At 44.7% G+C, this 19,554-nt stretch overlaps 1 protein-coding gene across 22 annotated transcripts in view; it reads left to right on the forward strand.

The window, feature by feature from the left end:
* Positions 1–19,554, forward strand: part of NRXN3 (neurexin 3) — a 1,010,752-nt gene that overhangs the window by 620,118 nt on the left and 371,080 nt on the right. For 2 of the 22 annotated variants that reach the window (XM_051620882.1, XM_051620886.1), the window contains exon 1: positions 16,920–17,923. The exons of the other annotated variants lie outside the window; for them this stretch is intronic. In XM_051620882.1, the coding sequence (XP_051476842.1) occupies positions 17,680–17,923 (244 nt within the window). In that variant the 5' untranslated portion in view covers positions 16,920–17,679. Of the gene's footprint in view, positions 1–16,919; positions 17,924–19,554 lie in introns of those variants that run through there. 22 annotated transcript variants of the gene reach the window in all.

Below are 19,554 nucleotides of genomic sequence, written 5' to 3' on the forward strand. Positions count from 1 at the left end.
TATTCGGCATTCAGTGCATCCATTCTGCAGAGGCCTGGCAGAGCACCAGGCTTGCAAGAGGGCACAAGAGAAAATGTAACCCTGTTTAAAAAGACTGGGGCTCATCAGCAGACTGTGATATTGCAGAAAGCGTGAGCAAACATGGCTGCATAGTTCATCCTTATGGAAATGAGGTACCAGACAGAAATAGTGAGAAGGGACTATTGCCTGAAATCAAGAAATGGGGCAAGCAGCAAGGTAAAAAGATGGGGTTATGTGTGTGCAATTTGTGCTCCTTGTCCCAGTATAGTCCATGAAACAAGAAGACAAGGAAGGAAAAAAGAAAAGGGAAAGAGGCGGATGATCACAGCAGAGGGGAGAAAGAAGAAATAAGTCAGATACTTGGGAGGGGGACCAGTTTTAGGAAAGCTAAAGCAGAGCAAGGGAAAGCACTGTTGCCTACCCAAGTTTCTCCTAGATGGGAAGGCTAGTAACTACCAGTGGAACCGCAAGCCAACTCTACTCTAACTTCTAATTTTATCACTCCAAAGGCAAATAAATGCATATTTAAATGATCACAGTACTTAAACACTGCTTCAGTGAAGCAGCATTCTGTTACATCTGCCTAGCAAACACCTGGATGTGCTTGTGCAGAAGAGGGATTTTAAATTGTTCACTGATCAAGAATTCTGGTTGTTTTTTTAAATGTGAGATGTCTTTTTATTGCTAGTGCATAATTTAATTTTGAGGCCACTGGTGTCTGATGTGTATCTTAAAATCTGAGCTCCTGCAGGCACATAGTGTGTCATTGTATCTACTCATTTAATTTTTCTGAAAACACATTTTCTAGCTATTACAGATGAAAACATGAAAACACACCTCCAGTTTCCCTCTCCCTGTCCCCAAATCCAAAAGGAAAAGGAAAGTAAATCAAATGCTACTGCGCAAAAAAATAATAAAATAAATAAAAATAGCTAATTTTGCACTGCAGGGGCCAGCTCCCAGATTTACACTTTAGAGGCTGGTAGTTTTACTAGTCCTGCATTGCAGCCTGGAATGGAAAGGCCCACATTTCTGCTTGGAAATGGGCAGACTGTGGCAGCTGGTGCAAATGGAAAATGACCTTTGTGAGACTTCATTTTTCCAGTGTAGAAAATCTCTCTTGATTTGGGTGTTGGAAGGGGCCCAAGAAGATTGCAGTGCAATCATGCACAGGGGTTTCTTGCAGAGGGTTCCTTTACAGTGAAGCTGAGGTTCCCCTTCTGCAATGTGACCTCTCCTAAATTCAGTGGCTGACTCTGCTCTTGGATTGCAGCATTCTTGTAGATTATATGTGTTGTCTGTGTTTTTGTAGATTATATGATGACTTGAAGAATAAATTATGTCTGATTAAATGCCATGTGATTTTGGGACCACACATCTTACTTGACAGTGGTGCCGGTTACTGTAATGCAGTAACACAGCTGTGCTCCTCCTGCTGCAGAGTAACACCATTTTGCAGCATGTTTTGTTGAACAAACCATAGGATGTGATAATTTCTTTGAGCCCTGTACTTGGCGGCAGAAAAAAATGGGATGCTTCTCCTGACATCTTTCTGGTAAGATCAGAAATGCAGTCTATAGTCCTGAGGTCTTTTTTTTCCTTGAACTGAGAACACTGGAGAATGAGCCAGACCAAGTAGAATATGAGTGACCTTTGGGATGATGAAGGGACCATGGTTGACTGTACTGAAAGGAAAGGAGCTGATTCATTGTGATCACTAAGCACAGTTGGACTCCACGGTTTTCCCTAGTTCTCCAGTTTGTAGACTAGCCACTGCTGTCTGCCCTCATCTGTTACTGCACAGCTCCCATAACTGCACTGCACTCAATCTGTTACTGCACGCCACCCACCTTTCTCAGCTTGGCTTATCTACAGGAGTCATATAGATATGAGCACCAGTATGAAAGCCTGAGCTGTTCCCACTTGTTCCTTTTTAAATGAAGTTGTCCTAGCTGCAGTCTGTGGCAGGGATGGTATTTTGCAAAGGCCTTTGCACTGCCTTTTCTGTGGTGTTGGGTGTTGGTGCTGGCGTGCTTTGGGGTCACAGCTCTTAACTATTAGTCATTGACTTCAAGCTCACATTAACAGAAAAGGGTTAAAACAATTAATATGTTTCAAATGCATTTTTTAAAAAATTAGGGAGCCCATCTGTTCTGTCACAGAAAGGCCCCTTATGTCTGCTCATGCTCTAGCTGGAGGAGTTTTCAGCCTTTCTTTACCTATATGTTTACCCTTCCTTCTGGCTTCCCTGGGCAAAGCCATACCCTGCACTATAGTGAATGCTACTGCAGGAGAACACCAGGAGCTCTGCTGGTGGGTCATTGCAGTCAGCTGGCCTCATGAATGGTGAAGGACAGTGGTCTGAGAGAGTCTGCCTTTTTTAATTAAAAAAAAAAAAAAGGAAAAAAAAAAAAGAGCAATCTATTTTAGATACGGGAGAGAAACATTTGGAAAGCTTTTCACTTAACAAGGCTCTTTTGTGACATTTAGATGCATTTATACAAGTTAAAAAGGAATTTGGCACCTTCCCACCTCACACAGCAGGCTTAGATGAGAAAAAGCAAATAAAAAGACAAGATTACTTGAAATGTTGCTTTGTTTTGTTCACATGAAGTGTTGTCTCCGTTGATGTTGGCTGAGGACTGTTACAGCCCACAAAGGACCTTGACAGAGGAGTCATATTCAGTCAGGTCCAGGGCTTGCTTTCTAATGAGGAAAGATAATTATTGTGCCAATCTCTGACCGCTTTTTACCAGGTGCATTTAATCTGACGAAAGATAGGAGCATCTTCTAATACAGACTTGAGAACAGGGCCAGCAGGTATAACAGTAATCACGCTGAAGAATTTCTTCATTATTTCCCAGAAAGACAGAGGAGAAAAGTCTTTGTGTTACCATCTTTCTCTCTCTTCACTGCTCGAGTTCGACTTGTGCAGTTTGACTGCAAGGGCCTTACTTCTCCCAGCACCTTTAGATCCCATCAGAAATGCTCTTGACAAACATTTATTACTGGGTTTGACAACCAAGCAGTCTCTCTCTGCCCCACCCCTTTTCTGTTTTAAAGAGAAAATCTGAAGTGTGTTTGATGGGAACCTGATGATGTGCAGTGTGCTCTAAGGCACAAATGTGTGCTTGCATATATTTTTATACATTATAATGATCGCCATAGATGTGCATGCTATCTATCTGGGTTCATGTGCATAAATGTGCGTGTGTCTTCTTTGAAAACACACAGGTGCCCATCCCAGGAGAGTGTACAGATGAGCATATGCTCTGGGAGATGCTTACTTTTATATACCTGAGTACATTCATGTCTATAAATTTATGGCTTCTGATTATATGGGAACTCTTAAGACTACGGGGCCAGCTGTAACTTTGAGAATTGTCTTCAGCATTCTCTGATGTCTTTATCTTATTTGCAGTACAGATTCATGGAGCACCTATTTTTGCACACTTCTTCATAACATAGATTATCTCACTGATCCTGTTTACCACTTGGTCCCACAGTTACACCCAAGAGATTGCCAGTGTGCTGAGAGTAAGTGGCTCTGGATAGCACTGTATAAACTGATTTTGCCTCAGGGAAAAAGGCAAACAGAACTAGATTGTGAAATACAGCAACTTTAGGAAATTGCATCTTCCTTTTAGGACAAGGTCTTGAGATTCTCAAGCACCTTGGTCAGATACAGAAGCTTGGAAACAGCTCCAGCTAATGCTTAAAGTGTAATTTCAGTAACATTTAATTTATTTTGTCTTTTACTTTACAGCCAGTTATTTTATAACATCTCAGTGTTTTGACTTTCCAACATGCTGTAGGTTTTTGCAGTGGAGGTGCACATTGAACCTGAAGACAACTGGGACAGTTTCACTTTAGATGCTGGGGAAGTGGGTTTTGCATGTTACCTGCATTACTCCAAGATCAGTAATGGAAAAGTTGGCAGGATTCACTTGCTGGGTTTAGCTATCAGCACTGACAACTTATTGCAGTGAATGGAAGGTCACAGATCTCACAAGCCCACAATTTTTATGATACCTGCATTGGGTTATATATGGTTCAAGATCTTGTCCTTGTATACTACTAGATCAAGACCAGTATATCTCGATCCCATAGTGCACTGTATAGGCAATTTTTCTTGCATTGTAGCAAGGTCCAGCAGTGGGGACAGGAACACCTTGACCGCTTCTGATTCATTCACACTATCCTCTGCAACACAATTTTCTCTAAACAGGGGATGAGGCACTAAAGTCACACTATTGGCTCTGAGGGGAGAAAGCTTTGAGTAAATCTTATGGATCCACATCCCAGTGTCCAGCTGCTGAAGCAACTGTTAAAACAGGTGTGCCTAATTTTAGCTTTTGAAACAGCTGGGCAAAGTGTTGGCTGTGTTTCAGTATCTTTTGCTTAAAGAGAAGGCAGGTGGCATTCTCTAAACATGCCACTGTTGAATTAGAGAGACTGATTAATATTGGTGAGTCAACTTAACTTAATTCTCTCAACCTGCTAACAAGAGCACTTTGGAAAGCACTGGAGAAGAATGACAGCCTACCTTGAGTAAACCAAAAGAGGAAGAGATTGCAGTGTCTGTGTGTGTTCGAGCAACAGCAATTTAATCAATTTAGGTGCATCTGTGCTACCTGTCACTTTGCTGGCTGTTTGTATTCCTTTGTCTGGATGACTTGAAGCATTTATGTCCTAGCTGTATTTTTTAAACGAAGGCATACTCCATTGAAGTAAAGCTTACACATGCGCATGAATAGATAGATATATGTGAGAGAGCAAATGTTAAAAAAGCCAACAACAACCCCGCTCAGAGTGATACTGGTTTTTCTTGCAAATTCAAGCACTCAAAATTGAGGCAAGCTGGAAGTAAATGTAACATCTTCCCCTTTCTGCATTCTTTTCAGTCTTGAATTAGAGCATCATGTTACTGTAGACTCCTGATTTGTTTGTGAAGGAGAAATAATAATTACGTGGAACACATTTGCATACCTGGAAAATTCTGTAGTCTGTGAAGCCCCTGTTTTAGTTGCTATAAGAATTAAGGTGTCTGTTGAATAATACAGAGGAAGGAGGGGATATAGTAATTAAAGAACCTGAATGCCAGTAGGGTACCTGAGCTGTGTTTGTATCTCTGCAGCAGGGTTCTAGAGTGATACATGCTTCCTGAAAAAAAAGCGAGTGTTGTAGAAGTGAGTCCTGGACTGCAGAAGCAATGAATTTTTATCAGTGTATACTTTTATATTGGTCTCTTTGTGTCCCTGAGAAGAGCAGCTTTGAAAGTTGGTCATTAGATGTAGTGGACTGTGAATCCCTCCCCAAAAAAACTGTTAGAAAGAAGTAGGGGGGTAAAGAGAAGATATTTTTAAAATGAGGCATTTTGTTCATGTTCTTTAACAGCATCTGATCGTGCTAAGGAGCATATAAGTAGCATCTAGCTCCTGCAGATGTCAGCTATTTAGAGACACACACACCAGAAGTTCTGTGGACAACAAATGACTGAATCCCACGCAGGATGCTCTTCTTGGCAAGAGAAGAAATGGGAGTGGGTGAGCATGTGTGTGTTCCTGTACAGGATGAGATGGGCAATTACAAAAATGGGAGATAAAGAGGGAGAAAAATGAAGATGGATGGAAGTAAAAATACCTGCTAAATACCAGCTGTCTTATTTGGATGGTGTGAGATTGTTGCCTGGGGTAGTCTCAGGGCTTCGTCTCATCTGATTTTAATCCTATACACTTTTTTAACCATGACTTATGTAATCTGAGCTGTGATAAGCTCTGTATAAACATCTGGATATGTATTATTTTCACCCTGTAACTAGTGACCTAAGAAAATCCAATAATGAGAACAATTTGTTGCAATACAGCTTGCTGGGAAAAAGCAAAATAAAACTATTAGACTATCCTCTGTTGAAAGCAGAAGCTTCTCAGGAACATATTGATTTAGATTAAAATTTTGTTTAAAAGTTCTTTAAAGCTCAGCAGTATTTTGAGGGACAGATAAATGAGTCTCATAGAACCCACAAATAGCCAGATGGTTTGGGGACTCCCTCAGATGCCACCTATTTCCCCAACAGAAGCTGGAAACATGCTGTCATGCTAGTTTTGAAATTTACTTAGTCGTAATATTTTCTTGCTACCTTGAACAGCATTAAACATTTTATTTCTCTTTCCTGTGAAATTTCTGTGTAGGGATTGGCTCTGAGGCTGAAGCAGTGTTTGCAGGTGGGGAGGAATGGTCTCCTTGCCTTTGTGTTCTAGCTGGTCTTCATCCTATTGCCAGCCCTATATGAAATCTTCAGTTTCCAGTGGAGAAGATTGTTTAACCAAAGTAGAACACAATTACTCACTTTTGAAGGTTTTCTTCTAGTGCTGCTATTTCTGTTGTCCTTTAGCTAAAACATGCTTCATTACCATATATATGTAGCACAGGTCTAAGATGTTGAATTACCTGTCTCTTATACCATAGTCTTTGGGTCTGTTACTCCTTTTACAAAAGCTTTCTTGCAATACAGCCCATAGGGAGAAGACGATACCCTGCAACTTCAACCGTCACACCACTTGAGGCCATACTGCACTAGTGTGGAAACACAGTGTTGATTTAGTCTGGTTTTCTAAGGAAATTATGCGTCTGCAATCACTCTGTCTGGCCATTGCCCCTTTGGTAACCTGCTTTGCAGCCACCACATTTGACAGATGCTTTGAATACCAAGAGATACTGAATTCCTACAGAATGTGTTCTTTGTCCCTTCTGAGGTATAAAGGCTGGTTCACCAGCTGGCAGGCTTGCAGCTATGAACCTGCCACAACACAGGCTTCCTCAGCCAAAGCAAGACATGGGGAGGTAAAGAAATGAAAGGTGTTACAAGGGGGTAAGGAAATATTACAAAAATCTGAGCTCATCACAGGAGGGAGAATGTGGGGGGAACTGAAGGTGATGTGGTGACATTATTATGGTGAAATATGGGGGGAGTGACAAAGGGGAAACATGAAGCCTCTTTTCCTACTCATTTATTTCTGTAGTTCTGCTTCTTGTAGAACAGTGTGTTTTCAGGTAGCCAGGAATATCAGATGCCCTATTTTTATCTGTCTGCTGCTGCATTTCTGAGGATTACATCTAGTGTAGGTGCTGGTAGTGGGTAAGCATCTCAGTGCAAGAAAAGGTGTTATAGAGAGCACCTGTATATCTGTTTATTCAGTTGACTACATACTGCTTTCTCTCTCTTTTGGGGATTTTTGGTAGCTCAGGCTGTCACAGAATAGCTACCTTTTGATTTTTGTACAGGAGCACATCAGACTGCAGACACGAATACAGCAACAAAATGATTCAGAGTTAGTTATTCTGAAGACCACTCAGATTTATTTAATCCACACAGTACCCACCATACTTCTGCCAGTACCCTGGAGGAGTCAATGACAGACTATGTGTTGCCCTCCTGAGTGCTCACTTTTGGTGACTGATAAAAAGAGAAGGGAGGTGAAACATGGCATCTAGTTAAAACTCTGCAGACCTAATTATAACTTCAATTCAAGGGATGAGCTGGTCCTGGGTGGAGATGACTTGTGTATGGCCAACCAGAAATTCAGAAGGAAGACAAAACAAAACAAAACAAAACCAAAAAAGAAAACAAAAAAAAAAAAAAAAGAAAACAAAAAAAAGTATGATTATTCAAGGGACCTTTTTCTATGGCTTCCATAGACATTTTCCTATATTCCCCTTTACTGGTTTCTTCTCTAGTTGTCTCTGGTTGATAGTCTGAGGAAGAGAAAAAGAGGTAACAGAGGAGAGAAGCAGGAATATGTGCATGCATATGTGTTTGCATCTGACTATTTTAAATGTAATCCCTGCATCACTTTTATCAGCTTTTTCCTTGCCACTTTACAGTGAGTAGCTGGAGTTTTTTGTCTGCTCTGTCTAATAAATAGCAGATCCATGTTGGGAGCAGTTTATGCCTTACCTGTTGTATACAGCCAATCTGTGAGGGAGTGTGTTGCTCCTTCCCCTTTGTTTCCACTACCTGATTTTCACAGCTGCCTGGTGCTTTTAAAGCCCTTGTGCTCCTGATGCCTGCACTGGCTCTGGGGTTAGTGTTTGCAGCTCCAGCAGGGTTTTGAAGCTGCTGGGTGCCTCCCCCTACACAAATTCCCTTCCATTCTGCTCAAAGAAGAGGGTGCTGGGTAAAGGGACGTGTTCAGATGGAGGAAGCAGGCTTTTTGCATCCATGTGACTAGCATGAACACTCTTTGAGTCACAGGCAGGATGGACGATTTGACAAGACAAGGAAACTGCTGGTGTCTCAGGAGACCTGCAGCAGTGGAGGAGCTTGCGTGGATAGAGTGAAGTTTGAGATACTGGGGAACAATAGGAAAGTGAGGTGCTCCACAAGGAGAGAGATTATTTTAAACATAGTTCATGTGCCTTACATTTATTCTCACTATTGTGCTTTTGTTGAGCTTCTCTGGTAGAGACTGTGTCCCAGTAAGTCCTCCGATCAGTTACCAAAAATGGACCTGGAGTGTATTTTTCTTCCATCTATATGATTTGTTTGTGTGGGTTGCATGCCTTGTAGCCAGGGCCTGTCCTCAGTAGTACAAAATATATTGGCAGGAAACAGGTAGTAGATGCTGTACTACTACCCACCCCAGTGTAATGGTACAGTAACTCAAGCTGCACTTTCTGAAAGTTGCAAAACCTTTTAAAAAATCTGAGTAAAAAACGCTGAGAAATCCCTGGACCAGGGCTTAGCTGTACTTTCATGTCAGAGAATATAAAAACTGAAGTAGCTAGCAGGGTGCTAATATGAGCCTCCCTTCTATGCAAGGGGTAAAAACGTCTTACAAGTAATGTAAACAGGAGTATACTCAATGAGATACATGAAATAATTTCTCCTCTGTATGCAGTGCTCATGGGACTTGATCTGAAAGATTGCAACCAGTCTGGGGCATTGCACTTCCAGAAAAATGTAGATATTTGGAAAAAGTCTCTAGGAAACCAGCAATAATGAGTACTGTCTAAACCCCATGGATCTCTTAAGGAACAATAAAGCAAATGTCCTTGTCAAGGACAAGCAACATAGCAGAAGTCTTCAAATATGTAAAAGATATTTGTAAAGAGGAAAGAAATAATCTTTCTAAGAAAGAGAAAGAAATAACATACCACAATATTGCAACTGGAATTGTGTGTATCTATATATATTTCAGGGAATTATCAATTGCTAGGAAGAGAATGTTTAGAATACTCATAAATCAGGCCAGTCTTAAACTTTAAAGTGAAACTGTACTCATTGGTTAGCAGCACACTCTATTCCAATGGTTAATTCTCAATCATAGTCATTAATTCTCAATCATAGACAACACCACCAAGAATGTTGTAGGTAAAGTTTAACCTGGCGTGGTGCAGATGGACTAGGTAGCCTCTTGAAGTTCCTGGCTGTCTTGTCTATTATAAGCCTAGATACCTGGAGGGAAAAAAAATAATGTCTACTGTGGCTGAGAGCAGCTAGACTGTATTCTATGTACCATCTTGCGCAGGTTGTGTAGCACAGGCACTGCATGGGAAAACAGCCGTTTCCTTAGGGTGAGGAGAAGGCCATCTAACGGTCTCATTGTTCATTACGCCTTAGCCAGTACGTGGGTTTGCCACTGTGCAGCATGGGCTCTTGCAGGGTTAAAAGCAAAATAATTGCTCCCCACAGTGTCCTTTTGTCCTGCCAATTTTTTCGCTTTGGCTGCTCTGACCCTCTTTTTCTCTGGCAAAGTATACATCTTAGGAAATTACACCTACCAGCAGCTCCCACACAAGCAGGCTTGGCTGCAGGAGTCATTTCACTCTTTTCTGGCTGGTGGTGAGACACTTGTGTCACTGAAAGATTTTCTCACTACACCTTCTTGCTTTTCTTTTAATTCTTTTCTCAGCAGTCTGGAGACTACAGCAAACACCAGTCACCTGGGCAGTTATTGCTGCAAGATGAACAGGTGATTACAAGCAAAAGCCAGGCAAGATGATAGGCAGAAGGGAGAAAGCAGAGGGGAGCCTTTGCAGTGTCTGTTAGAGAGCTTGCTTTTCATTAGCACAGAAGCCAGTTTAAAGGAGCAAAAGCAACAGTTTTTCCAGCTTCTTCTCTCTGCGTCAGACAAGATTTCTTTGAGTGCAAAAGGAAAATAAGTCCCCTTTCTGCTTTCATGGTTAGGTAATAAAATAGTGCCTATTTATCGCAGCAGATACATTAACTCTGTACTATTAAAGTTTTAGAGCTCAGAGCTCTTAAAAAATAATTTTTCAGCTCTTTTCTGAGACTTTTCTGACACACTAGAAATAAATGACATGTTAGTTCTGCGTTGCTAATATTTACCACTAGCGTGTAAGGTGCTGAACGGGCAGACCTCAGAGATCTAAAACTAGATTTACAGAACAGATGCAGCTAAAATGACAACAGGTCACACGTCCTCCTCTGTGATATCCTGGTGTGTCTAACCTCTTGCTGCTGTGAGAGTCACTAAGGCAAGGGATTGCAACAGTGTGTTACCCTAGTCAAGGCTCACACCTAGGCTGGGAACAGGCTGTTCACCTTCTCTTTAGCTGTGCCAACATTTATTCAACCATAGGGACAGCAAAGGTACACATATTTTTGTTTCCATAAATGTAGTAGCTACTTGCATCCATAGTATCAGTTGCTAGCAATTAATTTAGCTCAACATAAAATCAGGCCTATCACAAAGTTATTTACTATTGAGAGGGGGCTGTCATGAATTACAGAAATCAGTTCTCAGCACATGCTACTGGTCACCACCATTTAATTTTGTAAATCTTAGTGAAACATAGACAGTAGAGGCACTGATGTGCGTATTCTGTGACAGAAACATCAAAAATTTAAACTATTTAGCTCCTTTCCTTCATTGGTAACTCAATAAGTACCTAAGGTCAAGCAGTGGGCAACTCTGATTTCTTCAAACTTGGCCAGTCTTCTGGTTTCTGAAACTTTTGAGTCCAAACAAACTTTTGATAAAAAGTCACATTGCCTGAAATCATACAAGAAAGATAAGCGGGTTCTGCCCTTCTGCCTGACAAGATTTGAGCAGCTGCCATTGAGCCCAGCTTCTACTGACAGTAAAAGGGATAGATGCAGTCCCACTCTTCTGGGAAGAAAGTTCGGAAGCAGCACAGGGTCAGTTTTCTCTGGTGAGATGAGTCTGCCCATTAGCACACTGCTGACAGGCAGTGTAAATGCTGATTAGCACACTTTGATAAAGTAGCCCAGAGGCAGGGATTAAAGTGTTTGTGAGACAAAAGGGGAGGTGGTGGGTACTTGAATAACTTGAACTCCTCATGATGTTTGAAGTAAATAAAATCTAGGCATCGATCATTTAACACAAAGCATCTTCATAATTAGTGATCTGATAGAGTTCAGAGTGTGAAGAACAATCTTGTTTCTTAGACAGCTTTAGGAGAGAGGATGCTTGCTGGTGTTCAGTGCAGGACACCCTGTGCAGGGGTATTTCTGTGGCATACTCAGCGAAGATTGAAAGACTTACAAGCTTAGGACTGAAAGCAGTAGCAGTTGTGGCTCCTGTGGGAAGCTGTTACTGCCAGTATCTGAGCCTTTCCATTCTCTTAGGTTCACAAACTAGCCAACTTAAGCCAAAAGAGGTACTGTTTGCTCATAAAGCTGGCCTGACATATGTTGGCTCATGCCTTTCCAGCAAGACTGTAAGCTCTCCAGTGACGAGATTCTTCTTCTGTTAGTTTACATAGTGCTGAGTACACTGGATTGTCCTTTAAATGTTGTCTAGAAAACAGGGCCAATTCTAACATGTTATTGTCAGTTTGCATTAGCAAATTCTGATGTTGCCTTTTCCCCAATTATAATTTATTAATGCTTATCAAAATAAGATAAATTGCTGTATTTGTGTGCCCCCTCACACTTTCTTTTGCTTGTTTCCAGGACTGTAGGTGTGAAATTTCAGAATAAAAAAGTTTGAACTTTGCAAGATTTCTAGTCTCTAAATTTGATGCTTGACAGAACTGATTTGTGTCTGTCATTGTTTGTTAAAGCTCCCAGTGTTGCTTTTGGCTAACTTACTGTTAGGCAAACTGATGGTAATCAGCTTGCACTTCTTTTCTCACAAATGAACATCAAGGGTCAAATCTCCTTTCACTGATGTCAGTCCACTGACTCTGTTGAGTTTACTCACTCTGACATAAATAAGAACGAAATTAGGCTCCAATGCTTCTGTATTAGTTGTTTGTAGCAAACTGTGGTCCCTTGGAGTTGAGCTGAAAAGAGAATTAGACCTGCCCTATGTCACTGGTAACTTCTAAGGCATATGCCTTAAGTTTTGTCGGTAACTGGACTTACAGGGAAAGTAAGTGCTTTTCTAAAAGAAAAGCTTACTAAGTAAGTGTTTACGAAAGGAAAGCACACAAGCCCTGAGAACAGATTTTTTTTTTAAATGTATAAAATAAAATTGAGAACTACAGACACTGTAGCAAGTTGGTTATATGCAGAAAAAGTACTGCATAGCAGCAAGCTGTGTGTGTGGTCTTCAAACCTCCTGCAGCAACCCTTCCCTTTACCTCTGGATGAGCAAACACTGATAATTCTTCAGTGCTGCTGGGTCTTACCTGCCTTCCAAGACTGCCTGCAGAGGCAGTGATGACAAGGACAGTGGGGCACCAGGGATTAGTCTCAAAGCAGTTAATTCTGCCAGTGGTGCTGAGGAATTTACCAGTTTTTTGGTCACTGGTGTCCTCAGCAGTATTTGAAGTAGCTTCCTAAAGGCAAATGTGCCTCTAAGCCAGTCCTAAGCTCTCTACAATATGCAGTCCCTTCTGCATTTTGTTTTATTTAAGACTCTATTTTAAGATCATAAGTAGAACCTGTTCTTGCCCTCCTTCTTGTTCTTGGAAAAGTACATTAAAAATAAAATAATAAAAGAATAGGGCTGCTTTGAACCTTGAGAGAAACAGGTCAGTTGGGGAGAAGCTTTTGGGTGACAAGCTGTTGTAGCTGACCTTATTCTCTTAACCTTACTCTATAGCAATGCATTGGTTAATGATGTACCTCTTTAGCCTCTACTGGATGAAGTCAGAGCTGTCATCACTCTGCTACTCATCCTGTATTGCTCAAAGCTAATGAAGATTCCCCTTTGGATCCAGTTTTACAGATTTTAGAGAGATGTAGTGATTTTAGAGCAGAGCTGACTATTTTAGTTCTTTTCAGAAAAGTGCAGCAATGTAATGAAAAGCTAAGTTTTAATAGAAAATACAGAGAGAGTTGTGCTTACACAAATAAGGTAGAGTACAAACTTTTCCTGGGCTTGCTTTCTGGGATTCTACAGCTCAGAAACAATTGCTTTATTATTTCTTATTTATGCAGAATATGGTGGTCCTCTGCTCTTTTAATTAAAGAAACAGCTATGTAAGAAATAACAATGCTTTTCTCATATCTGTGGGGAGCAACTTATGATGGGAATCATTATCCCTTAAGGCACTCATCTCAGTTCTGAAGATGCCAGGGCATTTAGAGAGACTTTCTGTTGAAATGAACTAAACTAATAGGAAAATAACAATGTCTACTTTGAAGTCAGTATGGTGGGAATAATGTTGTTGAAACTTCACTTCTGACTGTGAACTTCCCCTTGACACCCAAGGGGGAAAACTGCAATTGAAATCTGCCCTCTTCCTGCAGCAGTGCTGCTAAATAAATGAGTCACCTGTGAATTACAGTGCAGTAAATACCTCCACTGACACCTCATAAAGCAAGGCAGAGTGAAGTTCCCAGAACTTTATGGTGTCACCAGACCCTATGATGTATTTATAGCCAGTTTCTCAGTTTTTCCTTTTTTAAAAATTTCTTTTTATGTTGTAGTCCCACAGTTTGGCTTCCTTGGCCTTTCACCTTTTTGCCTAAAATTGTTTACCCAATGGTTTGCAAGAAGGATGGTAAGCAGAACTTAGACAGGACAACTGCCCAGCACAGGGGCAACACTCAGCAGCTTGCTGTTTCTCCTCTTCCGGGACAACCAGGAATTTTGTGTCTCTGATGAGGGCAGTTTGAAGTTATACTTATCTGCTTTGTACATCCTCTGCAGCTAAGCTGGTACCTCTGTATGTGGGGAAGGGTTGGTGACAGATTGAGTGAGGAAAGGATCAGTGATTTGTTTTGGAGTTGGTAATTTATGGCCCACTGAGGGCTCTGCTTCCTGCAGCATCCCAAGAGGTGGCCAGCATGAACAGAGGCTCAAGTATGGAGAAGAGATTGTGTTCTGTCAGACTGTTAAAGGGGAGTTAAAAGCCCAAGGATGCTAGTTTAGTCAACAAAATAGTCCCTATTCCATTTTTTCTTTTTCAGCAACAGGGCCAATAGTTGCAGGACAGTGGCATGGAGTGTATCCACACATAGCCCCTTCCCTTCCTTGCAGAACAAATGAATTTTCCACCACTACCTTCTGGAGGAGCAGCATTGAGCCCTCAATGTTCAGACCTAGAGTTCCTTTTTAAGTGAGTGATCATGTTATGAGTGGTATGTTCGGTGCTTCTTGTAGTCCTGTAGCCAGAGAAAAGGGAGGTAAAATGATAGGAGGCAGATCTTTGTTGCACTGCTGATGACTGGCTGGGTCTGAAACTTAAGTCAGAACAGATTTCCTGTCTTTTACAAATAAGCTATTTGGTTATGTGTATTTAATCCCAAGAGTCTTTTCCAACCTGAATAGTTCTATGATTCTATGAGTCTATAACACACATCCTCCCCTCTTTGCCCTAAGTCAAGCCCCCTACAGTTTGATGCAATAAATATTTTAGAGTACTTTGTGGACTGGGTGAAAATCAGGACTTCTGTGGTGAAGGATTCAAGGGTGTATGTCAGCAGCATCCTCATAGATTGGCAGCCTTCCAAGAATGATATGCCATGTTATATTACCCCTCTTTCCCAAGTTACAGAGTTCTCAAAGTCAGGATCCTTCTGGCTGTCTCACCACATATATAGCGACTGCAGTTTCTTCTAGCAGAACTCAGGGCCAGGAACAGCTGTCTTGCACAGGTAAAACTGCTCAGAGCCCTGTATGTGGCACTGCAAATCTGTCAGCCAGCAGGCACCTGCACCACGGGCTACTCACCCTTGTCTCCAGCTGTATGCCCTGTGGTGAGAAGGCTGATATTCACACTTTAAGCTAACAAATGACCACCAAATCAGTCAAACATTTATACTAATAGCATGTGCTGGTTGGGATGGAGAATCTTGGTGTCCGTTCTGTTCTATTCAGCTCCTATGTCTATCAGTCAGTCACTAGCTCAGCACCTCTGAGCCTCTATTTCCTTATCTGCAGAATGGCAAAGTAATACCTAAAGCTGTTGAATGGCTTCATTAATACAAGATTTTAAAGCACTGCGAGATTCTTAGGTGGCAGATGTTGGATAAATTTGAAAGTAATATTCTTACTTTCCAGCTTTACCACCTGCAATCATTGATTAAAGCCAGTAAAACACTGAAGTATTTCTGACTGCTATAGCCCTGATTTAGATCACTTAACTATAAGATAAATCACTAGAAAATAAATTACAAGCATATCAGGCTCAGGTAGGAGTACTAGGTGTGCAACTTGAGCTGATCATGAGCAGTTACTGACGTGTTGCACCAGATAGAGATCAATGCAGGTTTTTGAGGCGTACACATGCACACCTACAAACACGGAGCTAGAATGGAAAACAAGGAAACTTACAGTCATAAACAATTTATTTCGATTTGAAAGAATAAATGCGGGAGAGGGAGGCAGTGCAGTGCACGGTGAGTACCAGGGCTGGCTGGGTTCTTTTCCAAAGCTCCTTATTGACTCCCTGAGTGATCTTGCATCACTTTAGTGTTGGTGCCTGCATTCCGTAGGGTGGCTGGGGATTTTTGCTATGCAAATTGATAGGCAATAAATGACTGGGTAATGCTACTGCATTTATTTATTAATGTACGGGCTGCAAACTATGGCTGCAGTTCTCACTCTCCGTGGACTAAGTAAAAATAAACCTGTTTGGACTCGGCCTGTTGTTCCAAGAGCATTAAAGAAAACAGCCAAACAAAACCGAGCAACACTACAGAAGCAGAAGTTTCAATGAGCACAGTAATCCCTAGTTCTCACTTCGCTCCTCTACAGCTGCGGCCGCAGGACGAGCTCCAGGATGAGGCGGCTTCAGTAATGAAGCGAGTCCCTGTGGCATCGCAGTGGGCCGAGTACCCGCTGCGCGTCCCCGCTCCTCTCCCAGCCACGCACGTCCCGCCGGGCCCCTTTCCCCGCAGCTCCTCCGACTCCGCGCTGGTGGAGAACCGGGACGGTGGTGTGAGAGGAGCTGCCCGTGGGAGGCGGACACGTCCCGTTCTCGCACGAACAGGGTGGGCTGCTGAGGACGGGCAGCCGCGGGGGCCTGGTCCCCGCCCGTGGGCGCGGATGGGCCAGGGCAGGGGTCGGGCACGAGTTCCACGGTGTGCTCCCCTCGGCTAGGGCAGCGCCTGGAACTCCCGAATATTTCGGGGAGTCCGGGGTGTTTCCCGCTGCTGACAGCGCCGCCTCCGTCAACACCACCCGCCGGCCCACCCCTCTTCGTCTCAGGGGCCTGGCCGGGACCGAGACCCCGGCCAGCAGGGCGAGGGGCGGCGACCGCGTGTGTGAGGCAGCGGGGCATGAATGGCGGGGGCGGTGCCGCCCTCCGAGCCCGCCTCCCCCTGGAGCCAGCCAGTCCCTCTGCGGAGAGCTGCCGCCGCCCTCATTGGCTCGCCGGGGCCGGGATATTTGCATACGGCTCGCCCATTCGTGGAGCCGCTTCCCCGGCCGCCCCGGCTGCGCTTCACCTGCGCCGCCGAGTTGCCCGCACTTGGCGCGCCGGCCGCCAGCATCCCGGCCCCGGTTCCGCGCCGCTCCGCGCCCCGCTGGACCGCGCCGCGCAGCCCTCCGGCCTCTTCTCCATTCTCCGCTCTTTGCTGCCTGCCTGCCTACTTGCCTGGGAAGACTTGGCGTTGCCTTGCCCGGCTGCGCAGGGTTAATCGGCTTGAACCAACGGTCGCCTGGATCCGGTGAAAGGAGGATAACAACCCAGATCTGTGTGTGTGTGTGCGCTCGTGTGCATGTGCCTACCAGTTCTGCATTGCAACACTTGCTAGTGGAGAAGTAACAGAACCCCCCTGGAATTGCGATAAAAAAAAAGTAAAAAATTACCTGGGGTCTCTGGCTTTTTTCCTTCTTTTTCATTTTCAATAGTTCCTTTCAGTTTAGTGAGAGACAGGGATCGCAGGCAGGGAAAAGTCCTCGAGGACCCTGTGATCCTGGAGGAACCTGACAAGTGCAATCTCCAGGACCCTTGCGGTGACATGTGCGGCTTTCCTGCGCTCTCCTGGAGGCTCGGTGCGGCCACGGGGTTCCTGGCACAGTAGATCCAGCCCTGGGAAACAGCGCGTCTTATTCTTCTGTGTGGTTACTAACCTTCCCCCTCCCTCCCCTTCCCTTCTAGCACACACTCGCACAGACACATACTGTCTCTGCCTCTTGAACACACACGCATACTCTAGAGCCTCGGAAACGACTCTCCTTTCTGCTAACATGGGTCCCCTGGCATCATGAACCTTATCTCTCCCTCGCTGGATTTTAGACTGTCCGTCTGTAGGTGATCTGTGCCTTGATCATGCACCTGAGAATACACCCCAGCATTTGCCCGGGACGCCGCCCCGCCTGGACCCTGTGGATGTGCTCCCTCTTTTGGGGATGTATCGTCAGCTCTGTGTGGAGTTCCTCTAACGTGGCTTCTTCTGCCTCCTCTTCCTCGTCTGTATCTCAGGCTCAGTATGAGCATCACTTCCACGGCAGCAAGCACCACTCTGTGCCTATCTCTATCTACCGCTCCCCTGTCTCCCTCCGAGGAGGACACGGTGGGTTTCCACTCTTGTTTCTTTCTAACCTTTTTGCAGAGCAGGTGGAGCAGCAGAGAGGGAACAGGAACGATGGCTGTGACTCTGGGGGAGGGGGGTCCTCTCAGCCCCTCATATTTCCGTCGTTAGTTTCCCTTCCCATTAACCCCCCCTTTCTTCCTCTGCCCCCTCCCCGAGCGGACTCCAGGACTGAGAAGGGGCTGTTTCCGGAGCTAACTTCCCGGCCGGTGTGCTCCAGCAGGACGGAGGGTGGGGGCTGGCGGGGCTGGGGCGGGCTCGGGCCGCTTCGCGCCGAGCGGCAGCGCCGAACATCTCAGGGCAGGCGGAGAGACACCAGCTCCCATCCCGCTGGGGCTGGAGGTCCTCCGAGAGAGGATCACCAGCTCCCTGGCTCCCGGCCCTAGCGTAGTCGTAGCGGTTGACATGGTTCTCGCAGCAGCGCATCTTTCCTGCCGCCCCCCCCCCCCGCGTCTTCTCGGGTACCCCGCTGTGGGGGTGCTGGTTGGCCCGGGGCTTGGGAGAGGCGCCCGCCCCGGCTTCTCCCCTACCCGCTTGCTCCCTCGCTTGCAGCCTTCATTGGTGAAGTTCTCGGGTGGCTCAGGGCATACAAAGGAAACAGTGAGGTCTCCTTGCCCTTGCTCCTGGCTCCCTGCTTGGTGTCTGGCAGTAGCTTCTCGTGAAACGCAGGGGGAAGGAAATAATAGGGAGTGGGTTTGCATTCTGGCAGCAAGGGAGAAGGGGAAGAGGGGGGCTGAGGGACACCGAGGGACACTGAGGGAGAGGAGCATCCTGCCCCTGAAATGCTGAGCAATGTTCAGCAGCTGGACCAGTGCTGCCTCTGCCCAGCTCTCCTGAGCGTGCCTACTCCAAGAGGAGTTGGCCCAGGCCTGGCTGATGAGGGGCCTTACCCTTATCTCCACTTTCACCTTTCCCTGTGTCCCTTGGCTTTTGCTTTCAATGACATCAGCCAGGAGAGACAGGCAAGCGAGGGCTTGGTCCTTTTCCTGCAGAGCTGCAGGTTGGGGTCAGGTCTGGCCCAGTCCCTGATGAATCCCACAGCAGCTCTGCTCTTCCACCTTTTAAGCAAAGGTAGTGATGTACTGGGAAGGTGACTAAAATCTCTGCTATTGTTCCCAGCTTCATCCTTCTCCTTCCTCCCAGCTTGCTTGTTCTTTAGCTGTTCCTGTTGGAAACACTTTGAAGCAGGGACTGGCTGATCCCTCACATCTCTCCCTTCACCTCAATAGGGACTACCTCACATAGTCCTTGAGTATTGCTGCAGGTAACAGGGCACCTGCTGCTAATGATTAATAACCCATAACAGAGTTTCACATGGGTGGTGCTTAACAGATGGTCTTGATGGTCTGGTATGGCACTGGTTCCATTCCAGTGTGGGTCCTGAATGTGTTTCTCTTGCATTTTGGGGTGGATGTGAGCTTTGAAGGTAGAAGTGGGAGATTGATAAGCTGCCACTTGTGTCTGCAGAACTGGCCATGCACATCCAGCTCGACCCATTTTGCCCAGTGCAGTTTTAGTCCAGAGTCCTCACCTCTGCACCATGGTGCTGTTCTGCGGCACTGTGGGCTCCCCCCTCCTGCACTGCCAATGCACCCGCAACCCGCCCTGCAGTG

Source organism: Apus apus, chromosome 5 (genome assembly GCF_020740795.1).
Source record: "Apus apus isolate bApuApu2 chromosome 5, bApuApu2.pri.cur, whole genome shotgun sequence".
NCBI lineage: Eukaryota > Metazoa > Chordata > Aves > Apodiformes > Apodidae > Apus > Apus apus.